The 23,629-nt window shown below is 35.3% G+C and overlaps 2 protein-coding genes across 3 annotated transcripts; one reads left to right on the top strand and one right to left on the bottom strand.

The window, feature by feature from the left end:
• The first annotated feature begins 429 nt into the window (after positions 1–429).
• LOC147498209 (uncharacterized) lies at positions 430–1,924 on the top strand. The gene is made up of 2 exons (XM_086559029.1): positions 430–1,415; positions 1,608–1,924. The coding sequence occupies exons 1-2, from the start codon at positions 559–561 to the stop codon at positions 1,708–1,710; spliced, it is 960 nt and encodes a 319-aa protein (XP_086415155.1). The 5' UTR covers positions 430–558; the 3' UTR covers positions 1,711–1,924.
• An 11,531-nt stretch (positions 1,925–13,455) lies between these two features.
• On the bottom strand, positions 13,456–22,098 carry LOC147498208 (zinc finger protein BRUTUS-like At1g74770). Of its 2 annotated transcripts, none has more exons than XM_086560289.1 (12): positions 21,730–22,098; positions 21,427–21,645; positions 20,347–20,541; positions 19,894–20,243; positions 19,497–19,731; positions 18,340–18,505; positions 16,679–18,248; positions 15,590–15,802; positions 15,354–15,491; positions 14,487–14,781; positions 13,988–14,059; positions 13,456–13,837 (listed from the first exon to the last, which is right to left on the bottom strand). In XM_086560289.1, the coding sequence occupies exons 1-12, from the start codon at positions 21,934–21,936 to the stop codon at positions 13,736–13,738; spliced, it is 3,762 nt and encodes a 1,253-aa protein (XP_086416415.1). In that variant the 5' UTR covers positions 21,937–22,098; the 3' UTR covers positions 13,456–13,735. The 2 variants fall into 2 exon arrangements, with proteins under 2 accessions (XP_086416415.1, XP_086416416.1); XM_086560290.1 differs by having other exon boundaries at positions 19,497–19,593.
• Between the last annotated feature and the right edge of the window lie 1,531 nt (positions 22,099–23,629).

Raw genomic sequence — 23,629 nt, 5'->3', positions numbered from 1 at the left:
AAAAAGATAAAGTTGTTAGTTGTTACCGAAAAAAATAAATAAATCATTATTGAAAAAAGATTTGGAGAAACTTATTTATGGAAAATAATAATAATTTACGCTATTTGAGTTAGTCTTATCGGGCCCCTCCTAGTTAGTTTGGTTTTTGGTAACAAAAATTATAGATTACCATTTGACTGATCCTAAAAGTTAGATTACTTAGTTTTTGGTCATAGAAATTTGAAAGTATTTTCACCCCATAGGTAATTTTCCGCATCCTAATTATCTAGAGTCTTTGGAGTAAGTTGGGAACTAAACAGCTTAACTATGTAGTTTAAAATTCACAGCAACAAACCTGACCCAGCTAAACAACCCAGAGAAGCACAAATTTTTGGGACTCTCTCAACAAATGAACACATGTAACGGTCAGCAGGTATTCAAAATAAAAAATTCCCATATATTGTAGAAGTAATCCACATGCTTAAGAATCGGTTTTTCTACTCTTGCTCCGTCTTTTCCATTCCCTTCAAATCCGCAACAATCTCACCTGAATAAGCCAGATCATGTACGCTTTCCAAAATGCAGCTTTCTTCACTGTGCGTACTTCATTCTATATTCTTCATTCCACTGCCATTTCTTCTATTATATCTCATTCTTCGTCTTGTTGATTATTACTCTGGAGTTCTATTTGTTTCTTGTTCGCCGCCCCTTACATACATGACTGTAAAGGGTGGCACTAGTCAGGCATGCGCAGCGTGCAAGTACCAAAGACGCAAATGCATGAAGGATTGCCCACTGGCACCACACTTTCCTCCGGATCAACCAAAGATGTTTCAGAATGCACACAGGTTATATGGTGTTAGTAATATTTTGAAGATTCTAAAGCATCTTAATCCAGTACTGAAAATTGAGGCAATGCGTTCGATAATTTACCAGTCAGAGATGCGTGATAAGTTTCCAGTTCGAGGTTGTGCTGGGATCGTAGACAATCTCCGACAACAAATTATTCAGGCTCATGAAGAACTTGACGCAGTGAACAAGGAGCTTGCCCTCTATAGACAGCATCATGATAATCAAATTTCATCCCCGCAGTTTCAGATTGAGACAACCAAAAATGTTCTCCCACTTTTTGAACAGAGTCCTCACCAGCCATTCGATTCAATTCCAACTGAAATGCCACTCGCTCACCCTTTCACTAATGGTAATAGTGCAGCTAACTATATTGATTTGGAGAATAACAAATTATGGATTCAACAACTTTATAGCAACAATAACTTGGCGACAATCCAACAGCAGTTACTTGCTTCTCAAGCATTTCCTTTCCAAGAACAAACTATGGATGTTTGCCAAGATTATGATGAGATATCTCCAGTCTTTTTTGATACGATAGATGATAGGCAATCCTATGTCGACTCCAAAGAGACTTATGAATCAAGGTATGTCCTATAATCATATATTCTATTGCAATTTTACTCATTAATTTAGAAGATCGAAATTACAATAGAGGTTATTATAGAACCATTTCAACAAAATTGAGAACATTTCTACAAAAACTTCAACTTAATGCAGGCTGCTGCGTTAGATGATACCTTAATTTAATTATGTCATTCCCTGACATATTTTTACAGCTCAGAGTCATCAATGAGGGATACAAGGCAGTCAATTGAGCATGTTGCAGATAACGAACTCAAGAGTGCTGCTGCACGTCTGAGCCTCACAAGCATCATCTGATCAGCAAAATGAAGGGAAGAGTAGACGAGATGGCTGATTTTCCACAAGTATATCACTTTTTCGATTTTTAAGTTTCAATAAGTATTACTGGCTTTGTTCAGTTTATTTTTCTTTGCTGCAGAGTTTTAGAATGTTATAGCCTATATTTGTTACAATTTGGTGAAACAATTACACGTACTTATAGATTAATAAGACTCGTGATGGCTTCTCTTCGTGTCGCTTCCATCATCTATTTTTCCTTTTGTTTTTGGGTCAAGTTTTCTATGAAATGCAGCATGAATATATCCATCAGAAGAATTTTTTTTCTCTGTTTTGAAAAGGATTACGATTCGATTGTCACTTTAAAATTGAAGCCTTATTCTAAACTGAAAATCTTTTAGTTTGTACCGTTTGCATGCTCTTTTGGTTGTAAATTATATTACTCAGCTTATGGTTAATTTAATGCTTTATATTAGACTTGCAACTTGAGTTAAAGTTTATGCTTAACTTATTCACAACAATGATGATGATTGTGATGGTGATACAACTGCGTTTGAGGAGTTTCTTTGAACTTTGGCTCATATTCAAGTGAGGTAGAATTTGTGTTAGTGGTAATAAAATTCGCAATATAGCCTATAATTAAAGAGCAACAGTCTAAAAGCTTTCCTGGCTTGATAGCTTCATTTAACACCATTTGGTGTTAGACAAACACAAGCAAGCCTCCAGATATTTGTTAAAATCATACTAGCAGAAGAACCTATTCAAAACTCAGACCTCCTCCAAAAATATTTAAGATGTAATCTCAAATCAAGAGTGGTGAGATAATGTAGTTTCATACTCCAGCCTCAAAAGGGTTATAATTTCAGAAACTGAATGAAACTTGATTTTCAGAAGTAGTATTTAGGAAGGATATCGTATTTTGGGTTTTAAGGAAAGATCTTGTAATGTATATCCCAAAATACTATGTCATTTATTGTTTTATCTCCTAGCATTACCATTGACATTTGACAGGAGAAGTTAGAGAATGGAAACCCTAGACCCTAGACTGCATGACTAGTACTAGATATGTTCTTAAATAATAGTACTAGCAAATCCATTCTATTACCTAGCTTCTAGGTCGCCTGTGCGCAGATTCGAACTTGGACACAGGCTTGGCTGTGATAACAAATGCTAATAACTAGCCAATACTCCTCAAAAGCCAGATATGTCAAGGAGAAAACAACTAATCACAATAACCATACCAATAACTATAAAACAGTACCTTAAAACAGTAAGATCGAGGTATAGTTACCATGCATATTGGGAATCAGAAAATTAGGCTAGAGGGGTTAGTTAAGAATATTTAGTAGTCCTAAGACTCTTCTTAAATTTTTTTAGAATTTAATACTCCAATTTGACCAGAATATGGAACTGACCACCTGTTAACCAACTTTACCAAGAATAGACGAAAATATCCTCACTTGGAAACAAACATAACCGACTATCTAACTAGTAACGTAGTGGGATGCAAAACAAAAATTTGAATCTCACACAAAAATTTAACTTATAACCACCTGCCTTTACATTTAAAAATGCATATAATGAAAAAACTAAAAATATTATGCCTCCAATATTTTGTGGAGGCATTTGACACTAGTCATTAAGTCTAAACCCCAAAAACCACTAGACACTAAACCCAAAATCTTTATAAACTAGACCCTAAGCCTAAACCCTAAATCTTAAGACACCCCCTAACCCCTATAAACTAGACCCTAAGCCTAAACCCTAAACCTTAACTCTTATATCATAAATTTCTAAACATTAAACCCTAAACCAATCCGTTGCATTTAATAGTAGTAATCAAACCCACAAAATAAATAATCAAATGCATTTTGTATCTGCATTTTAAAATGCGTGGTGTGTATGCATTTTAAAATGTATAAGTTTATATCGTGGTGCATCTGCATTTTAAAATATATAAGTTTATAACATGGTGCATTTGCATTTTAAAATGTATAAGTTTATAACGTGGGGCTTCTGCATTTTAAAATGTTTGCATTCAGTAAAACGTTTTTCATAGAATCTGCAAGTGTATCCATACAATTCAAAACCACTGATTTTAAGATTTAAGATGCACTACACCAGAAAAGGCAAAAAACGACGGTAATTGCCGTCCTAAATCGAGATTTACGACGGGAAATGGTGTCCCAGAGTTCGTCGCGAATAGCCCTGTCGTTAATATTAACGACGGGAAAACGTGTGGTAATTTGAATTAGAAATGCGACGGGTGTGAGACATTTAATGCCGTCGTTAATTTTAGGACATTCAAAACCGTCGCAAATCTCCTTTCTACGGGCACTATATATTTTCAAATCTAAAACGTACCTACCCGTCGTAAATTTGCGTCCTAAGTTTTAGGACACACATTTCCGTGATATATTGTTGTTGGGAAGTCATTTAACGACACTATGCCCCGTCGTATTTGTTTAAATTAATGTTTTTTTAATAATTAATGCTTTTTTGGTAGAACCTATATTTCCTTGACATCGATACTAAATACTACCTAATTCTCATTCTCAGATCATAAAATCAATTACACAAACAACATACTAAAACAACACATTTCAAAAATTGATATATTATAAATTGGTTTTCCAAAATTTACAATGTTTTCAAGTGGTTGATTGCCAATAAATAACTAGGCTTTTAAAGTACACAAGCCATAATAAGAACATAATGGAAAACCACCTCCACTATTGGATATGCTCATATCGTTGAAGCTATTCTACTTTAACCCAGCTGCAGAGACGAAAATCCTCCCTTATCGCCTCTACGCTTATCAATCTACAAACCATAGGAAATGTTTTTATTAGCCATATGCATAACTTGGATATGGATTGTTCAGTTCTTAACTTCGTTGAAAGTGGTACATGAAAACTTCAGATCATATCCTTGTTCAACAGGAAGGAATAAAGTAAAAGTAGCGTATGCATGAAAAGTCAAAACGGTATGGCATCTGAAGGGAAAAAAGAGAGCTAGAGCTAGAAATTGCTTTAAGATAATTAAAATACCTTATTATCTGATCCTATAGTCCAAAAGGATTGGTATACAAGACTTAGTAATACAGGGATCCTGTCGAAAGAGAAATCAAAGGCTTCATTATGTTAGAATATTCTTCCCAAGTCAAACTTTTGGTGAAGATAATGCTATTTTATCATCGTCTACAATATGTATATAATACCTTGCCGCCAATTTCCTCTCGAGGCACTTCCATAAGGATCATCATTTTCACCATCTTTTCTTGTACTGGTGAACCACAGAATAATGAATATTAGAATATACCTATTTAATGAAGAGTTATTCTCCTTGCAATTACAAAGAATGATCTATATGAAACTTCTCCTCTATGTCGGTCGGAATGAACCCGAACACAAAAAGCCAAGAGATTGTCTTTCATGTAGGGCTGGAATTAAAAGGAACCAGCTGCTTGAGCTCATTCATTATAGGGCTAAGCCCGGGGTCATTTTTAGGCTTGTTTTATCATCTTATCAATCAAGAACCCTTCACCGCTTGAGCCAATGCCTATGATCCTAGACGGTCTGTGGCAAACCTCCCCCTCTCAGGTTAGTTAAATTACTTAGTGACGTTATGCATAAACATATCAATGTTATATATATACTCACAGTTTGAGCTGGTACAGATGACCGAGCAGTTGATTGATTAGAATAGACGTCTTGAGCTCCATAGAAAATAGACGAGCTAAGATAATGTGGTTCAACCCTCTCATCTTGGAAAATGGAACTTCAGCCTCTGTTTGATGCATTTTGCCCTTGACCCCCAGTGGTCTGTGAAGCATTTCCTGAACCAGACATACAACTTTAGACGCTGGAGGATTTCTTGACTTGCATAAAACTTTACCAGACCATTACAAATATTTAAAACAAGTTATTCTGAAATAGGGTTGCTAAAATTGGAATTTTACTACCTCTTTGTATAGCATACGAGGACAACTGAGTACTGAACGGAACATACTAAACCTATTTACGACGAGCTCATATTCGTCCATGCAAGTACAACATACGAATTGATAATATTTCTCTAAATGACTTAATTGGTAATTGATACATATCCACCACATGTGAATGAGTGTACATATAAATGACTATTTTCATTTATTAGTACCAAAGATTGCGATTAGCGAGATCTGTCTTATAGGCTTCAGTTTTCATAGATTCTAGACATAGAAATTTGAAGAACGAGATTCCGACAATACATGCAGAAAGTATTTTCTATATCTTCTATCAGTACCTGACAGAATAATACTTCTATTATGACATTTTATTATATAACACATCTCAGATTTCGGACACATGTCGCATTTTCCAATAGATGTAAGGACACGCTTCAGTAATGGATCAACAATATAACATTATAATGTGATCAAGTACGGCATTGAGAGGTGAGGCAAGTGGAACAGTATTGTACTGAATGTCTCAATATATATCAACAAGCTTGTAAGGACAACTTCATTTCCTTCTTTGTTGCTTGTCTTTTCTGTTAATTGGTTTATTGTTAGTCAAATTAATACTAGAGGAGGTCAAAAAAAAAATTACAATTTCTGGCATCTTTCACGCATAACCTTTTGCATAAAATACAGATCAAGCATTGGGGTAGTACTAAGTACAAACAGAGAAGATAAAATCAATCGAGTTCACTAACTATAATGGACAGGAAGCTAACCTGATCCAGAACATTTCCATGTGTATCTTGGATAAAGGGACGGTAATCTCCAAGGAAAAACTGCCACAAAAGATGAAAAGGGATTATAGCATACGGTAATCTCAAAGTTAAAACTGATATATGCATACTACTCATGCGCCAACTAAACATAAAATTTAATTTTAAAAAGTGAAGTTAAGAAATATTTTATCGAGGTTCAAGAAGTGAACCTACTCAATCACTCGATCTGGTCATGTCAATCCTATTGTTAGTGGCAGTGAACATTAGCACGTCCCTTCTGGGGTTTTGCTCACCGATCATTGCATTAAATTGCTGGTGACGGAAAGCTATACATCACCACTTAAGCTTTGAACTTTATTGGCTCTCATCCTCTTTTATACTATAGATTCCTTTGTATTGGATAGGCAATTCCTTAGAAAAGTCAGCTGTCTTCTGCCAGGAAAGTAGGCTTCTTACGCGTTCTTTCTGAAGTAAGCGAAACCTCATATAGTTGAGTTTCGAACTTAACTCTAGTCTGACTTATCGAAAATAGGATCACTTAACTAATTACGATCCGAAAAGCCCGAGGAAACAAAGTAAGATTTTATATTCCGGGATCGACTTAGCTTTAGACCCGTCCGATTAGACCCTGGCTTAGCTGACTTACTACAAAGTAGTGCACTTCTGTTCTTATCTTACCCATGTGCCGATCGTACAATGCCCGTACGCCTCCCTCATATAATGGGAACTACTCCGTTAGCCATATTCTAGTGGGACATCAGCCTTGAATATGGCTGCACGGAAGCCCAGACTATGTGAGTCCAAAAAGAGCCTCAACTGGCTAACAAGTGCACACCTCAACGTTTCTAATAAAGACGGAGAAAATATAATCAATCTGCCGCACAAGGGCTAACAATAAACTTCCACTTCTTCTGGGCAACGCCACAAAGGCACTTAGTTCATTACCTTTCAGAAGTGGAAGGCCCTACTCCTCAGGACATCGGCACTAAGGCATTTAGTTTCCTTTCGGAGGGGTAAAATAAACATCAAGGAGTTCTGGTAGTTATAACCTAATCAGACTATGTATACACCTTTCATTTTTGTCCTTATCCACGTAACAAAGTTTCAAATCAATAACAATACGATATTTCAAGCAAATCTCAACATATAATAATCAAGCTTACGATCATGCATTCTAAGCAAATATCATTATGTCAAGAATATGAATTTCAGCCACAATTTAAAATAATAATCAAACAGACATTGTATTATATAGGAAAATACTCATCAATCAATCGGTTAAGTATATTTATAATAACCAAGATTAAAACCATGTTTAACCACACTCTACTAAAACAGTCCTAACTTTCTCTATATAAGTTGGATTGACACAAATCCAAAGGGGTCAGAAACTACACTCCAATCTCTACAATGTTTGTTCATACCCAAAAACCTAATTCCCACTCAGAAATTCACTTGACCTGATTGTAAACCGAAGGTTATCAGGAAAAATCTTGATTGACCTTTCTTCACTAAAACTGTCGTAACTTTGTATAACTTGGATTAGTACAAGGTAAATTGGGTTTGAAACATAATTAAATTACCTACAACTAACGTTTAGACCATGAAAGCAGGTTCTTAACAGAAAATTCACAGAACGCGAGCAAACACAGAACTTGGTCAGAAAAATCCTGACGGACCTCTCTGTATTAAAACAGTCTTAACTTACTGTGTAGATATTGAAACGAGGTGAATCCAACTGTATTGGAAAGAAGACTTGCAGATCTAAAAATCTTATTCAAGCCCCGAGACCTCATTCCCAAGCATGATTTTTCAGGACTCTTCTGAACCGACCCCAGAAAACTAAACCAAGAAAACTACTGCTTACATACTATATTATCAATTCATCTTCCTACACATATATGTTATGACGAATAGAAAAGCATCATAAGATAAAAATAAATCATAGACATAGTTAATATAAACAAATTACTAAGTACTCACTAGTTTCAGGCAATAAGAATCAAATGAGGGGTTGTTCTTCACGAGTGACAACGATATCCTCGGTCCTAAGCAAGGCTCACTCACAAGCGTTTCTCTCCTAGCTTCTTCTTACCTCACTCTTCTTCTCCTTCTCCCCCACAATGTTAGCTATAAAGTATAAATATATTTCAATCTATTTATTTCTAGATTATTTCCTAACCATTTAAAATAAATAACCATGTGATAAAAATTGGGGATGTTACAACAACAATTCAAGAGCTTAAGACATAATGTTTAATCATCTTAAGACATATAATGTTTAATCATGTTTAATCATCTTTAAGACATATAAGACTGGTCAAAGAAATGGTACTGCATGGACAAATCTTAGTTTATATGGTAATTTCAAAGTAATATTCATCGAACAACTCAGTATAAGAAAAATCAGGTAAATATGCATCAAATGCACTGTTAGGGTGCTAACACAAATAATGTACCCGAGGGATTTTGGGTACACAACTTCAAGAATAAAAATAAGTCTAGTTTTAGATATGCATTAATACCAGGGCAGACCATATTCAATAGCAAAAATCAAGATTTTAAGAAATCAATAATCTAGTATTATATATACCCGAGGCTTAAATGTCCCTCTAAGCCGGCCAGTCTTCAAAGAACTTTGGTAGCTTCAATGGGCCTCTTTCATGCTGCATCCGAGGCGATAACGGCACGCACAATGGCACTTGAAGATCCAATAATGGTGTTGTCCTGCATAGTCCATGGAAGCCATACCAAAGATACCAATAGCGGCGACAAGCAGCAAGCACCAGCGGGACCATGGCAAAGAAGAACGACACCAGCGGAGGCGGGCACCGGTGGCAGCGGAACACCCCAAGAAGAACAAGCACCAAGCGAGGTCCATGGCAGCAAGGCGGCACCAAGCAGCGGCGAGGCACCAAATGGCAAAACAACCACTAGTAAGGAGTTATAGATAGCAACTAATCTATCAAAACTAGAATCTTAGTAAGGTACATCTACATAACACCGCAGGCTTGTTATAAGGAGTTATAGCGACACGAGGAAGAAAAGAAGTTGATACCGTCTTAATAGATTTGAATGTTTTTAACTTGCATACCCCCTCGGTTTCTGGAACAACAAAAAGGAAAACCACAAGATGAGAAGCTTTCCCTTACAACAGAGGACAAGGAAATGTTTCCTAGAAACAACATCTATAACAATCATGTTTTTCTAACGCGATGAACTCAATAGTCACCAAAATGGCAGCTAGCTTAGTTGGTAAAGTCACGGGGCCTAACATCCCGCACCAATGTAAAGACCTAGAGATACTCACCAGCAAAATTACACGGTTAAATATCAAATTGAAAGAAACAAAGAATTAAGAATCCTGAATGCTATATAATAGAGCCTCAAAATAGCAGCGCCAACATTTTAAGTTAACTATAAATATTATGGTAGTGGTAGTCCATCCATCGATCCGAATCCAAAAAATATAATGATGAAGTTATTTTTTTTTGACCGGTGAAGGTTAAATTAATAAATTGTAATAGATCAAATGTAATGATGAAGTTATGAAGACAGGATGAATTATATTAATACCATTTTACATATTGAAGTTAACAAAGATAAGATATGAGGAAGTTAAAGAAAATATACCATTACTATGAAGAAAGAAGTTATATACCTTATTTGTATCTTACACACATGAACCTGCAAATCAATTAACAAATGATTAGTAGATAACCATTTGTACAAATAATGTCATCTCTATTTTATCAAAATATTCCAAATATAGCCAAAAAAACTTCCACTTAAGAGATTTGCTTTTAGATCGGACTAAGGTCATTAGGGGACCACGAGGGTGGGAGACTCTTGTAATAGGGAGTTATTTCTTTGTTCTTTTGTTTTCTTTCTACGTAGTCATACTGATACAATTGAGGTACTCGCTCACTAGTTGTACTTGATGTGCTTTTGCACCCCATTCTAATAAAGTTTACTTATAAAAAAAAAATGCACAGAAACCATAAATTTTCACAATTGAGATTTTGGAATTTTGGAATTTTTAAAAGCCTGACCATGTTTTAGATACCAAACAGACACATTTTAAATTTGAACAGCAAAGCTTCTGGACTTCATGCATTAAATCAAGGCAGTCTAACAACACGACCACTCATTCCTTCAAAGTGAAACTGAGAACTAAAAGTGCAATGCAAATTTCTATATTATATAAAGACCACTAAAAAGCAAATCAGCTCGCAAGCTTGTATTATCGGTTTCGATATCTAAGAAAAGTATCTTTAACATTCAATTATTATTCTTACAAAACTCATGACAATTTTAATTAGGTCGGATAATAAAATCATGCCAACAGTACAATCACATCAAAATACTACAACAAAAAACATAAGCTTTTACATTTTAAGGAGTGGAATGAAGAAACCCTAGACAATGTTAAAAACACAATAAATCCAAAAATTTAAGAAATTGAGCCAATTAAAAAAAAAAAACACAACCCTATATTGAAAATTGAGGTTCAACAATTGAGGCACTTAAAAAAAACGAAAATTGATGAAAGAGAGAGAGGGAGAGAGTGGGTTACCAAAACTTGAGGGGGAGAGAGAGATGTGCCGACTCTTGTTGATTTTGAGAGAGATTTGAAGCATACGTACTGTCAAACCACTACCACCAAAGATTTACCGTCAAAGCCCTCCCACAAAAGCCTCACTTTCTTCTTATACTAGGGTTAGGGTTAGTGAAAGAAAGGAAGAAATATTGGGCGGGGTAATCAATTATTAGTGAAATATTGGGCGGGCAAAAGACAAGGGCAATCACCTTCTCTCTGAAAATCATCTACGATGGTCACCAAAACTGGAAGAGCACAAAATGTCTCGTCTCTAATTTGGGACGAAAGCTTGTGTCCTTTAGTCAACCCAAATCAACCTAAAACTCAACTACGACGGGGTCAAACAATTTAAGATGGTAGCTAATGTTCCTAATTTGAGACGGGTTATATAGTCCCAAGAGTGTGTTCTAATTCTTAAATTCTGGTGTAGTGATATTGCATTTATGTTCTACTAATAACATTCTTCTCATATCACATGATTTACCCCATGAGGTGAGATTACACTAATTTAATCTTCATCCAATATATCACAATCAACATTCCACCCCTTATTTCAGTATCAGTACATCAAAGAATTTCACATTATGCATATTCTCAATTCATGGAAAATTCAACCATTCATTACTTTTACGCCCAATATAACAGTCTCAAATCCATACATCACTTCAAATACTCAAAAACATATTAAATAGTAACAAAACTAACATAAAAATCATATCTTTACCTTCTAGCAGGAAGTAGATCAACAGTAGGAGAATAAGAATTAAACTTCGCAGATTTCAGAGCCTCAACAATGGCATCTTCAGCAACTTCACTAGTTCTAAACCATGCAAACACAGAAGGGTCACCATGACCCAATGAAATTGGTTTTTTAGCTTCAACAAAGTTTCAAACTTTGCAACCAGGAAAAAAAAAAATCTACTTGTAAGCTTGTTTCATCCATTATTAATTTTATGGAAAAAATAGGGTTCATTTGCGTAAAGAAGTAGGTAGTACATATACTTACAAAACCACACACAATTCAATCCACCCAGAAAATAAATAATAATCAACTAAATATTATAACAAAGAGATTGGTTTCTGCATTTTAAATAATGAAGAAACATAAGAAATTGAGCAAATTATTAAAAAGAAAAACAATTGTTAAACCCCATATCGGAAATTGGGGGTTCAAAAATTACGACATTAAACAAAATTGAAACTTGTTGAAAGAGAGAGGGAGAGGGGGTTACCAAAGCTCCAAAGAGATGGCTCTAGTTATTGCCCTTGAGACAGAGAGAGCTAGAGAAATAAAGCTCTTATTATTGCATTTTAGGCTTGGGTTTAGTGCAAATATTGGGCGTCTTGTGAAAAAAACAAGGGGAAACCAACTACTGACGGTTTGTGAAAAGTTAACAGACATTTGTCTCGTCCTTAATCTGGGACAAAAAGCGAAGTCGTTTTGCCAACTCAAGAAACCAATACGACGGGAAAAAAAGATTTAAGACGGTATTGCTTGTTCTTTATTAGAGACGGGGAAAATAGTCCTAAGAGTGCGTCCTTTTTCGCTGATTCTGGTGTAGTGATGGGGGATTTACAAACCTATAAAATAAGAGGAGAGTCATGTGCATCAAAACTAACATGACAAACATCAGAGATACTAATACCATTGATAATCACAAACCGAAACTGTTGAACATCAACCAGGTAAAAATAAGGTATTCTCCTACACATTTCCTAAAAAATTACACACTCCCACAACTTTGTCAAAGTAAATTCACATTTTATAACTTTGTATAATTCTATGCCCAAACAAAGGGTAATGCAAAGGAATTTAATAAACTCACACACACAAATATAGTTTTTCAAACAATGCTTTCCCATTTATGATTCTTGATCGCTCCTACAAACCATTAAATCCGTATCAGCAAGCCCAAACTTGCTGATGTGAACCCAAAAAAAAATTAGGATCTGAGATATCATTGTGGGTTTCACTGCTGCCTCTACTGCAAGAGATTTGTTCATTGCTCTCCAAACAGTGCCTTGTTCATTAGATGATCAGGAATTGTTTTGGCTCATGGATTAGCATCACGCGCTTTTAAGAAGAGATTAAATTGAGAGGAGATTAAAAGAATGATGATTGCATAAACTAAAAAAAGTTATGTAAAGAAGAAGAATAAAAATAAATTAAGGGTGGTTATTTATCTGATACGTAGTTATTTTGCAAGGGCGAAAAATATAAAGAAATTATCTCAAAAAAATCACAGTTGGCGGGCTGTCTCGAGTCAAAAGCCCAAATTCTAATTATTTTCTATAAAACAATACTTATGCCGATGAAAAGAAATTAGGGGTATTAAAACCCAAAAAAATTATTGGTCGGGCTTTTAAGTTGTTTTTTTTAAAAACCAGGCTCTCTTGCCCAATTTCTTGTATTGGGAATTGCATGCATAAGTTTCAGAGCACAAATGAGTACACAGATCTAAAATCTCATTACCCAATCTCTGAATTGTAGTTCGAGAAAATATATTCACAAGTACATGTAGATCAAAATTCAGGATGAAATTAGCAATAATGATTACAGCTAAAAGGCATTTGCATTAAACAAAACTAAAAGCAAGATGTTAGCACTAACAGCAACTTAGCTATCTCAATGAATTTGAGAAAGTCACTACACCGGACCCTAAATGGTCTACAAAATCATCAAATTAGTTGCTTGAGAGAGTCACTTATTTACACTTGCCACTCTGCTCAAAGAAGCCTGGTGTTGTAAGAACCACAGTTGGAACATTTGTGGTATAGCCAATGGAAAGGAGCAACACCTCTCTTCTCGCAGTCATTACACAGTATCACCTGTACGACCCATTTTTAATCCAGTCAGACTAATTTAAGATAAATGTAGAACAATAAGTAAACTGTTGCGGACTCAATTAATCTTAATAAATTTTCACTGACATAAAAAAAATATAATAAAAATAAAATTAAAGAGGGGAAGGGGAAAACCTGAGTCTGGCCAAAATATTCTTCCGGAGATTTCTCCTCAGCCAACAAAGCATCAAGCATCCTAAAATATACCTGGCAAATCATAACAGCCATTTACGCCTGTCTTTAGATAGGGAAACTATCATATACAGAGAGAGAAAAAGCAAACAACCTGCAACTTAGGAAGGAAAAAGTTTTTCTTACAAAGACAATAGGGAATTAGTAGTGATCTTTCTTTTTGTTTTTGTCTAAATTGATATATACACCCAAATAAAAACCATGAGAAAATGATACTTTAAATATAAAATTAGAGAAATAACCCTTGTTCCCTCCTTTAAGACTTCGACCCTCAAAAAGTAAAATCAAACAGAAAAACAAAATAAAAAATTCCTTGGCGTCGTCTCCAACCCCCATACAAGACAGCTCTGGTAGCAATATTACATACACAGTAATCTGGGAAATTATCAAAACGATATACATATGAAATGTGGAAATTCATGAAACAAAGTAGACAACTGACCTGCATGTCCCCAAGCGACTTGCTACAAATTGGGCATGTATAATGCATGCAGGTGTGGTCCTGGAAACATGTTGAGTGCATCAAATGTCCACATGGAAGACACTTCACTGGAGAGCTTGATGTGAAGATGTATTCATGGCAGATTGGGCAGTTCGACTCAAAACATTTATCTCTGCAGATATGTGCTGCTAGTGACATCGACATACAAGCATTGCAGTTCATGCAATGAAAGTAGTCAACGCCTAATCCTTTTCCAACTCGACAGAGGTTGCAATAAGGGCAGTGGTATATATCCCTGTTCAACAACCTCAATATTAGTACTAGCAAATCCACTTCAAACACAAGTACACAATAGCATAATACTTGAACTTAGAACACTCCTTAGCCAATACAAATATTGGACAGTAGAAAGATAACTCATGGATAATAAGATTAAATGAATATAAAGTTATAAACTTCCAAATGATGACAGTAAAAAGTGTAGGATCCACACTTTGTTACTAAAGAAGTCATAATCATACATTATACTCTGAAAGAAAGACAAAATTGACTAACGCACGTTGAAAGGATCTTTCCAGCACATAGTATTGTATACAGAGATATTAATGAAAATTAATGTTGATGAACTCAACATTCAACTGTTTCAATCACTTGATAAATGCATTTCGTGGTAAATGTAGGTTAAGCAACAAAACAATTAATATTAGATTCTCCATCCCACCACCGAGGATACATGCAGAAACAAGAAGACAGATGAAGTTATGGAGTTCTGCCAGTGCCTTCTCTGTCCTATTGATAATTAGGGCAACGCATAACCACTTCAACGGTATGAAGAGTAACTAGAAACAGGCTGATTCAGGACCGTACCTTTCATCGTCGTACAGCCTGCAGATGATACAGAAAAATTTTGCCATGGAGAAACCATTGCAAGAAATGGTGGAGCATGTACCACCAACAGGTTGAACTTTCAAACATTTCATGCACATCATCTTGATAGTAGATTTCCTGCATATATATTGGATCCAAAGACACTAAAATGAAGAGGGGGGACTACCAGAATAAAGCATAGAGATGGCATAAAAAAGCAGCTAGATTCCACTTACCTATCCATGGCATGATCAGCTGTGTCATCATGACAATATCTGCATGTAAATAACTGCATACAGCAAGCAGCAAGAACCTTGCAGTTTCTCTTATAGTGTTTACAACCAAAGGTTAATGGATCCCTATAAGATGGAAATTGTCCAGGAATTTCTCCATCATTGCTTGACAATATTACTTCCTGATGAGGCTTCTGCTGGGTAACCGTCCATCGGCTGAGACATAAAAAAGCTTCTGTCACTTCCCCTCGTTCATATTTAGTATGTAATGTGTACAAATTTAGTAGAAGAGGAAGAGGGAACTTAGGAAGCCCATTTATCAATTGATGATTGGCACAAGTGAGTGAATGGAGAAAGTTTTGATCCTCTCCAGGTCTATATGATCAACCAAATTATTCCTATAGATCGATTTTCTTTGGATGTTTGGAAGGGAAAGAAGTCAGATTAATAGGTACTTCAGAAGCATATGATTATAAGTCGAGCTTTGCTAGGAACAGATCCATGTTATGACTTAGGGCCTCCCATAGTTAGGGCTCAGTCTTCCACTTCCAGTTACCGTGTCCAAACATACATCCTACCAACATGCTGAGAATCTTTGGCATAACGTCACAGTGTCACACCACTTGAAATCCTACTATAACTTGCTTCAGGGGAAGCACGAAATTCTTCTTTATCCTGGTTTTTAACGAATGTAATGTACATATGGGAAATGAATGTGATGTGTGTGCTTTTATACAACTCTCATGCACATACAGTATTATCAGTAAACTAGGGCTGATTACTCGATAAGATCATCTCACGTTTCCCAGAAAATTAACTGATTCTAAGACTTTCATTTTTGTGTAAACGTGCTAGATTCCAAGCCATGTGGATTGTCCATCAATATTTACTGTATAACTAACTTTTAGTAGGGATATAAGTTTTAAAACAGTTTATTTCATGTGATAATGTCTAATGGTGAACATGAAAGTTTTGTATAAAATCATTTCTGTATAGCTCTTCCCTATACAGGGATCATTCATATCGAACTCAAATATGACGTCAAAAAGAAATATAAAAAAGATTAACAAAAAGAAGACAGTTAATATCAACCTTGTAAGAAGACTCTGGGTGATAAATGACTTCTTCTGAAGATCTAAACTAGCATCACGATGTACTCTTCTTATTGCAGCCTCAAGATCTTCCTGACTCATTCCCAAAATGCGCTCCTCCAGATGCTTAAATTTCTGAGAAGTGGATAAATGTTCACCTGGTCTGTAGACCGGTTCTGTGACACTCACTACTTTCTGAATATTTTGCTTGTGATTATCACTTTGAAGTTCAGTCAACTCCGAACATTGATTAGTATCCACATCCGCATGCAAATTTTTCATTTTATCATCTCCATCACTGTCTCCAGAAATTTCAAAATCAGCACCAAAAGATTCTTGTGATTGAAACGTCAATCTTTTACTGCTAAGTTCACTTCCATCTAAATCATGATAATCTTTCTTATCCAGATAGGTAGCAATAATTTCTAATGGATCTACACTTTGCAAAGGAAGGATATCTGGCTCCTCTGCTACAATGCTTATATTGTGAGTGCTCATACCTTCCCACCATTCTGCTAACCATTCATCAAACATTGTATTTTGGGTAGCCTTGCGCCATAATGACATCATAGCACTTCTCTCTGTGGGTGATAAGGAAGCCATAAGCCAGGGTATCATTTGTTGAAGAACTTCAGCTCTTGTGTTTCCAAGTAAACTTCCAATTATCTTGTTTTGCTCCTCGTCCGAGAAGCATTCTATAAATAAGGGCCAAAGTTCAACTTCTTCACGCTGAAAATGATGCCCAAGTGTAACACACATCGTTTTGCATTTTCCATGGAGCTTCATACATAAACGTTGGTACTTCAGCAGTCTCTGACCAGTTGTAGCATCCACAACAACAGACTTTTCAGAAGGGAGAGATACATGCAAATTTGAAATTTTGTCGAGAATGGCTGAGATTTGGTTGAAATGTTCTACTTCTATTTTGTGATCAATTGTGTATGACAGAGAAATGTTTTGGTATTTTCCTTTGGCTTCCAGAGCTGGAAATGCAAATTTATCTTCGTTATCACTATGGATTTCATATAAAAACCGTAGAAGATGAAAGCGCTGACGAAAATCTTCTAGTAGAGCAAAATTTTCAGCAATCTTGGTTGATTCATGGACAAGGTAATTTAGATCATTTGTCAGGGCTTTGTGGAAAAGAAATATATAGTCTATCGGTTTGAATTCTGGATTAAGACTGGATCCAGCATTCCCCTCGCCAGTAATATTCTTGAAGATGGGAGATAACTTTTCTAAAGAATGAGGGAAATGTATCTGTAGACTTATCTCACTGGAGTATAACCTAATGTCCTTCTCTTTATTGTTCTGCAATGAAGTACCCAAAGCACCTTTCGTGGCCTTACCAACAGAGTTTGGCTTCTCTTGTCTGTGGAGAGTTCTTTTGCAGCGTTGAAGATCTATAAATCCTGTTCTCTCCTCTGTCTTGTTTTTGGGTACGTAATAGCTTTTATTCGTAAACGTTTCCAGCAACTCTTTTTTGAACATCTCATGGGATGTTTTACCTGAAAACGTAAAGCTGACCCACTTGTGCAAAAGAGATGGAAAGGACATGTCCAACTCAGATCCTGGTAAAAAAAAAGAGTGAAAGATATTCAGTTACATTAAGCTAATGATTGATGCAAAGCAATTTAAGCATTGAACTAAGAAAAGGCGAACCTGCCAGCCTTATGCGATAAAGAATCTTCAATTCATCCTCATTTAAATGTGACAGAAGCCATGTTATCGCAAATTTTAGTAAGCCAAGAGGCATCATATGAAGACTCATATATAGCAACTTCTGCTGCATTTCATAGCTGCAGTGCTTACGAATAATCGGGAGAACCTGGAAAGAGGTAGATATGAGGTCAGCTGACGATGATATAAGTATGTAAGTGCAAACTACTAGAACATACACAGTGAGGATCCTTATTTTGAAGAACCGCGTAGACAATAAAGAACAATACAAAAATCGGCACAAGGATAGGGAAGAGGGGCTCCAATGCTAAAGTCGTAATCCCTTAAATCCTACATATATTGCACAATTAAAGAGACTGTTGTGCAGTAGTATGAATGCAACACAACATGTATTGTTATAAAATATATGTTGCGGCACACTCTCTTCACCGCGGGAGGTTGTATTGTAGTTAAGGATCCCTATCCACTTTGCTGGGAAAGTGAACTTGATAAAGTTATTTGCAAATTCCAAAAATATAAATACAGGGCCATATAAAAAACCAATAGGGTTCCTATGAACTATTCTTATATTTCATGAACTTCAAAGCGATATTCTAGCATTGGCTATTTGCCTAACTTTGTTTATCGGTGGGTATCAAACCCAAACATCATGGATTCAACCTTAAACCCATGGTTAAACCAGTGTGATTTGAGATGAGATCACACAAGCCCATAAAAGTGAGCAGGGTTGGGTCATGGGTACCGCCCTATACACATGTAAAAATGGCAAAGGCATGTCTGTTCGTGTTAGACTACTATAAAGCTGCAGATACAAACATTTTCAAACACCTAAAATGTGAATATGGTTGTTCATTCAGCAATGTCAGATACAAATCTCCTAAACTCAAATTTTATTAATACTATTTTTATCACTTTAATTGAGACTGATAAGTTGTTTGTCGGAGAATTTCATCTCAGTGTTTTCTTTCTCCTGATAGGGTTTGAAACAATCCCTAACGTTCCCCAAACATCAAAACCACCTGAAAATCGTGTCTGTTTTCTGATAGTGTATCAACATATTTTTTGTTGAGAAATGCCACGTTGATGTTACAAATTTAGTCAGCCCCATACTAAATAGCAATTTTACAGTAACAGTTTACCTCTAACTCTTGAAAAACAAAGTGTTTGCAAATTCCTTCCAGGAGTGCTTCCAATTGCTGGCACAGCATTTCCACAAGCTTGCTCAAAGATGTCCCACTGTGGGCATTAACACTTTGAAGTAAACCTAAGAGACCTTCAATGTGACATCCATTTAGGAACTGCTTATGAGAGAAAGATAAACAGCAATCGGAAAATCCTTTTAATACTGAAAAGAAGACATTCTCCAAGGCATCACTGTTCACAAGATCATCCTCATTCAGGATACAACCCAAACAAATAAAAAATAGAGAAATAGCAGTAAATAAGAAAAATTTAACAAGATCTTAATACTACTTGACTAGAACTCTGTTGGTAGGGTGTCTTGAGAAAGTGACAATTGAGAAACCATAGTGATACCTGTATAATATGAGAACGTCAATAAGAAACTTAATTTGGCCACCAACAGAGGCTAAGTTTGAGAAAACCTCGGAGTTTCTTATTTCATACAGATCCTCCAGAACTTCCTTAAAGTCCTTTTGGGCGGAAGCATGCCAAAGATGAAGAGAATCAACAGGATGATATTTCGCAATATCATGTAGGCTGTCTAGTTCTCCTTGAATGCAATTTTTCTTGTCTGAACTCGCCCAAGAGTATATTTTCTGAAACTTCTTCAAATAGAATGACTCATCAGAACTCATAGCTGCTTTATTCTGTGTGGAACTAAGTCCAATCAGAGAAGTCTGGCGACCAAGCCAGGATTCCACCACCTTCGTAGATAAGTTCCATTGTTCAAATTAATTACGTTGTGAATGGTTTAAAATATTGAAATAAAAAATTTAGCAAAAATAAAAATACAGGCTAAAATTCTACCCCTTGCAATAGCTCCTCTTTTGGAACAACTTCTTTAATACAATGCAAAACATCAGCCTGTTCATCTTTAGGAAGATAAGACGTCATCCAAGGCAGAATGTTTTCCAACAGAATGATAGGCACACTACAAAAGAACTGCCAAACAAGCGAAGCCTGCTCTTTGAAAGAAAATTGCTGCACCAGTAACGGAAAAACCTGCACACAAATACTATTATTCTAGTTATACTGGCATGCCTATTCTAGTTATACTGGCATGCCTCTCTGTCCTTATTACGAATGAATAATGCATCTGCAACTCTATCTTTTTTCTTCTACTTTTACTTTTTATTTTAATTTGTTTGAAACTAAAAGTTTAAAGTAACTGATAAGGAGAGAACCAAATAGCTGATTTAGTATTTTTTTTTGCAGGCAAAATGTGAATATTATATATAATAATAAGGTTACAGTATAGGGGTTGAGCACCACCCGGGCTGGATTAAGTTCCCACTTTGAATCCAAAATAATATATTCCATGAAGGTGATTTAGTATTTATTAACCAAGTAGCCACATTTTCTTATGCCCACGTTTGTACACATTTAAAACTGAATTAAGAGATGAGATTTTGTGGATATGATCTCCTTATCATAGAGATCATCCTCACAAAAAATCATCTCATTGAAAATGTCTAACCATGCAAAAAACCGTCTCCAATATTGAACTTTTATCTAACGGGCCACAATTTTCTGTTTTCATAATAACTTTTGATATGATTAATAAGTTTGTATTTCTACAAAACTTATTTTCTGTATATGTACAGACTACAGAGTTTAATATGATTATATCTAACATCAACATCCAAGGAAAGTTCTACTATCGACCTCTAAATGATTAAAGTCCGCCATAACTACTGCAAGTAAGTTTTGAATAGTGCTCGATACGACCGTAATCAATGTAATGTTTATAATAATATCACTACCTTGATGAGCACATTCCAGTCAGTCCTGCTCTTAAAATCAGAAATGACTTTATAATAGCAGAGTATAGTCTCCTCAACATGGTACACCATTGTCCATCTAAGATAATATGAAAGGACAGTTTACCTGCTCTTCTTCTTTGAGCATATGCTGAGAAATTGTTGCCTGAAGAGTAGCAGTAGTGTAAACAAGTTCTTGATAATGCATGGAAGAACTCCCGTCATTGTCCAATAGAAGAATCAAACACTGAAAAACAGAGTCAAAGAGGTCATCTATGCCTCTGTGTTCAAGAGAATATGTGCAGGCAACGTTACTGACATGCACATCCAGTGCCCGAAAGACAATCTGCACACACACAATATTGAGTAAATTTGTCATATATCACCAAACTTATAATCATTCAATTTTGCACAACGTTTAAAAACTGACCTCATCTTCAGCAGCACAATGATACTTATAAACAAGTTTAAGAAACTCAAACCGATGTCTGATATCAAGAATCTCCCCATGCCCAGTCGAAGAAACATCGAAACTATCAGACGAAATATACCGATATATTTCACCCAGCTCAGCATGAAAAGCTTTGTGAAATGAAACAAAAAGAAGTATTGGTGCATCCAATAAACTTCCCACCATTTCCTTCTCCAAATCACATTTTGGAGATGATGAGCAAAAAAACTCTCAATCATCTCTCTCTTGTTGTTGTAATGAAAACTTAGTTCGTTGAACAAATCTATTATTTTAAATAAAATTTTATTATATAAGATTCTTTTGTTTTCTTGCACGATCTTGATGTAGACGTTATAAGTTATAAGTTATAACTAACGAGTTGTTTTTTGTTTTTTTTTAAAGTTGGTTTGGCGCGTGTGTTGGAAGATTTCTTTAGTGATGGGCTTTTTTCATGCAGGCCTGTTTATTGTCATCACGTGAGTTGGGTCAACTTTGGCATTGGGTGTGTGTTATGCTTGGGCCTGGCACGAGTTGGCTTCGTGTGGACACGTGGTTTTGGTATGTTGTCAATGTGTACAAGAATACGTATTCAGATTTCGTAGTGATGATGTGAGTATATGCTGTTTTTCTCTGAGAAGTGAGCTATACAATAGTAGAATCTCGTGAGGCAGACCCCAATGGCTTAATGCTTGGGAATCACCCGATGTAGCTTATTTTAGATTTTCTTGTGGTTAAGTGAGCTCTTTGACTCTTTCACTAAGTTAAGCCAACTTTTTGTAACATCTTCAATTTATAATACAATTAATAACTTTTTTAAAAAATAAAATAAATAACAATAGAAAAAACAAATTTACATTTGACCCCCATCCTACTCTTTTTTATTTTCTTAAAGTCAATGTGATTATCTTTAATAAAAAATTAAGTAAATAAATTGTTGAAATAAACAAAATCTAACGCTTTCGTATTATTACTTATTTTCTTTTGATTACTATTAACATCTATTTTTAATGTGGTTAAAAGTAAATAAAAAAAATTTGTTCAATGCCAAAAGTTGGGTCTCAGACGAGGAATATACAAACAACATATCAAAACACATACACTCCACAAACAGCTAGCACCTAGCCAATTGTGTTTGTTCATATATATGTAACCCCTACCTAATCATATTGAAAGAATAAAAAAAATCATTTTCTTTTCCCCAATTATATTTTGTATATCTTTTTTTATTTTTTTTTTGGTTTATTTTCCACTTGTTTAAAGAAAAAAAAAAAAAATCATTTGACATATTTGTCTTTACTTTAACTTGGTTTATTTTCCACTTGTTTAGAACATTTGCATTAAAGAGAACATGAAAAGAGAGAAGATATTGGCTGTAACTAGGATAGATATTGTGTGTGTTTATTGGCCGTAACTAGTAAGATATCGACAAAATGGCTCAGTCTTGCAAGAGTTTCTTAAAAGAAACAAGAAAGTTGAGTGAAGGAGTGTATGTTGGTTAGGCATAAAACAAAAACAAAATTTTTATAACAGCCTCATTTCAGTTTTAAGTTCATTTCTTTCTTAGTTTGTATGTTTTTCACATAGAAGCCTGTTAGCTGTCTGTCACAGCTCTATAGCTTAACAGCTAATTTACATGTAAGTGACACTTGACTAAACAACACACTCGTTGTATATATTTAATAGTTCCATTCCTGAATTTAGGCAATGTGATCCAATGTTTTTTCTTACAATTACCCAAAACCATAGTAGTCCGAGAAACAACATTTATGTCAAACATTTTATCAAACAAAATTTTTGCTTGGTCTAATAAATAAAACTTCACACACATATTAAACAAAACATTGTTTGCAAACATTTTTGGCTTGTGTCCATTTGAGTA

Source organism: Coptis chinensis, chromosome 5 (genome assembly GCF_015680905.1).
Source record: "Coptis chinensis isolate HL-2020 chromosome 5, ASM1568090v1, whole genome shotgun sequence".
In the NCBI taxonomy this organism is placed as follows: domain Eukaryota; kingdom Viridiplantae; phylum Streptophyta; class Magnoliopsida; order Ranunculales; family Ranunculaceae; genus Coptis; species Coptis chinensis.
The sequence above is the reverse complement of the archived record's forward strand: the minus strand, read 5'-3'. Positions and strand labels throughout refer to the sequence as shown.

Coding starts and splice junctions, on each gene's coding strand:
- LOC147498209 (XM_086559029.1), top strand. CDS start 559: ATGCAGCTTTCTTCACTGTGCGTACTTCATTCTATATTCTTCATTCCA. Junction 1,416..1,607: donor AAAGAGACTTATGAATCAAG/GTATGTCCTATA, acceptor ATATTTTTACAG/CTCAGAGTCATCAATGAGGG.
- LOC147498208 (XM_086560289.1), bottom strand. CDS start 21,936: ATGGTGGGAAGTTTATTGGATGCACCAATACTTCTTTTTGTTTCATTT. Junction 20,542..21,426: donor TGCTCAAAGAAGAAGAGCAG/GTAAACTGTCCT, acceptor ATTTGTGTGCAG/GTTTTTCCGTTACTGGTGCA. Junction 13,838..13,987: donor AATATTTTGGCCAGACTCAG/GTTTTCCCCTTC, acceptor TGGGTCGTACAG/GTGATACTGTGTAATGACTG.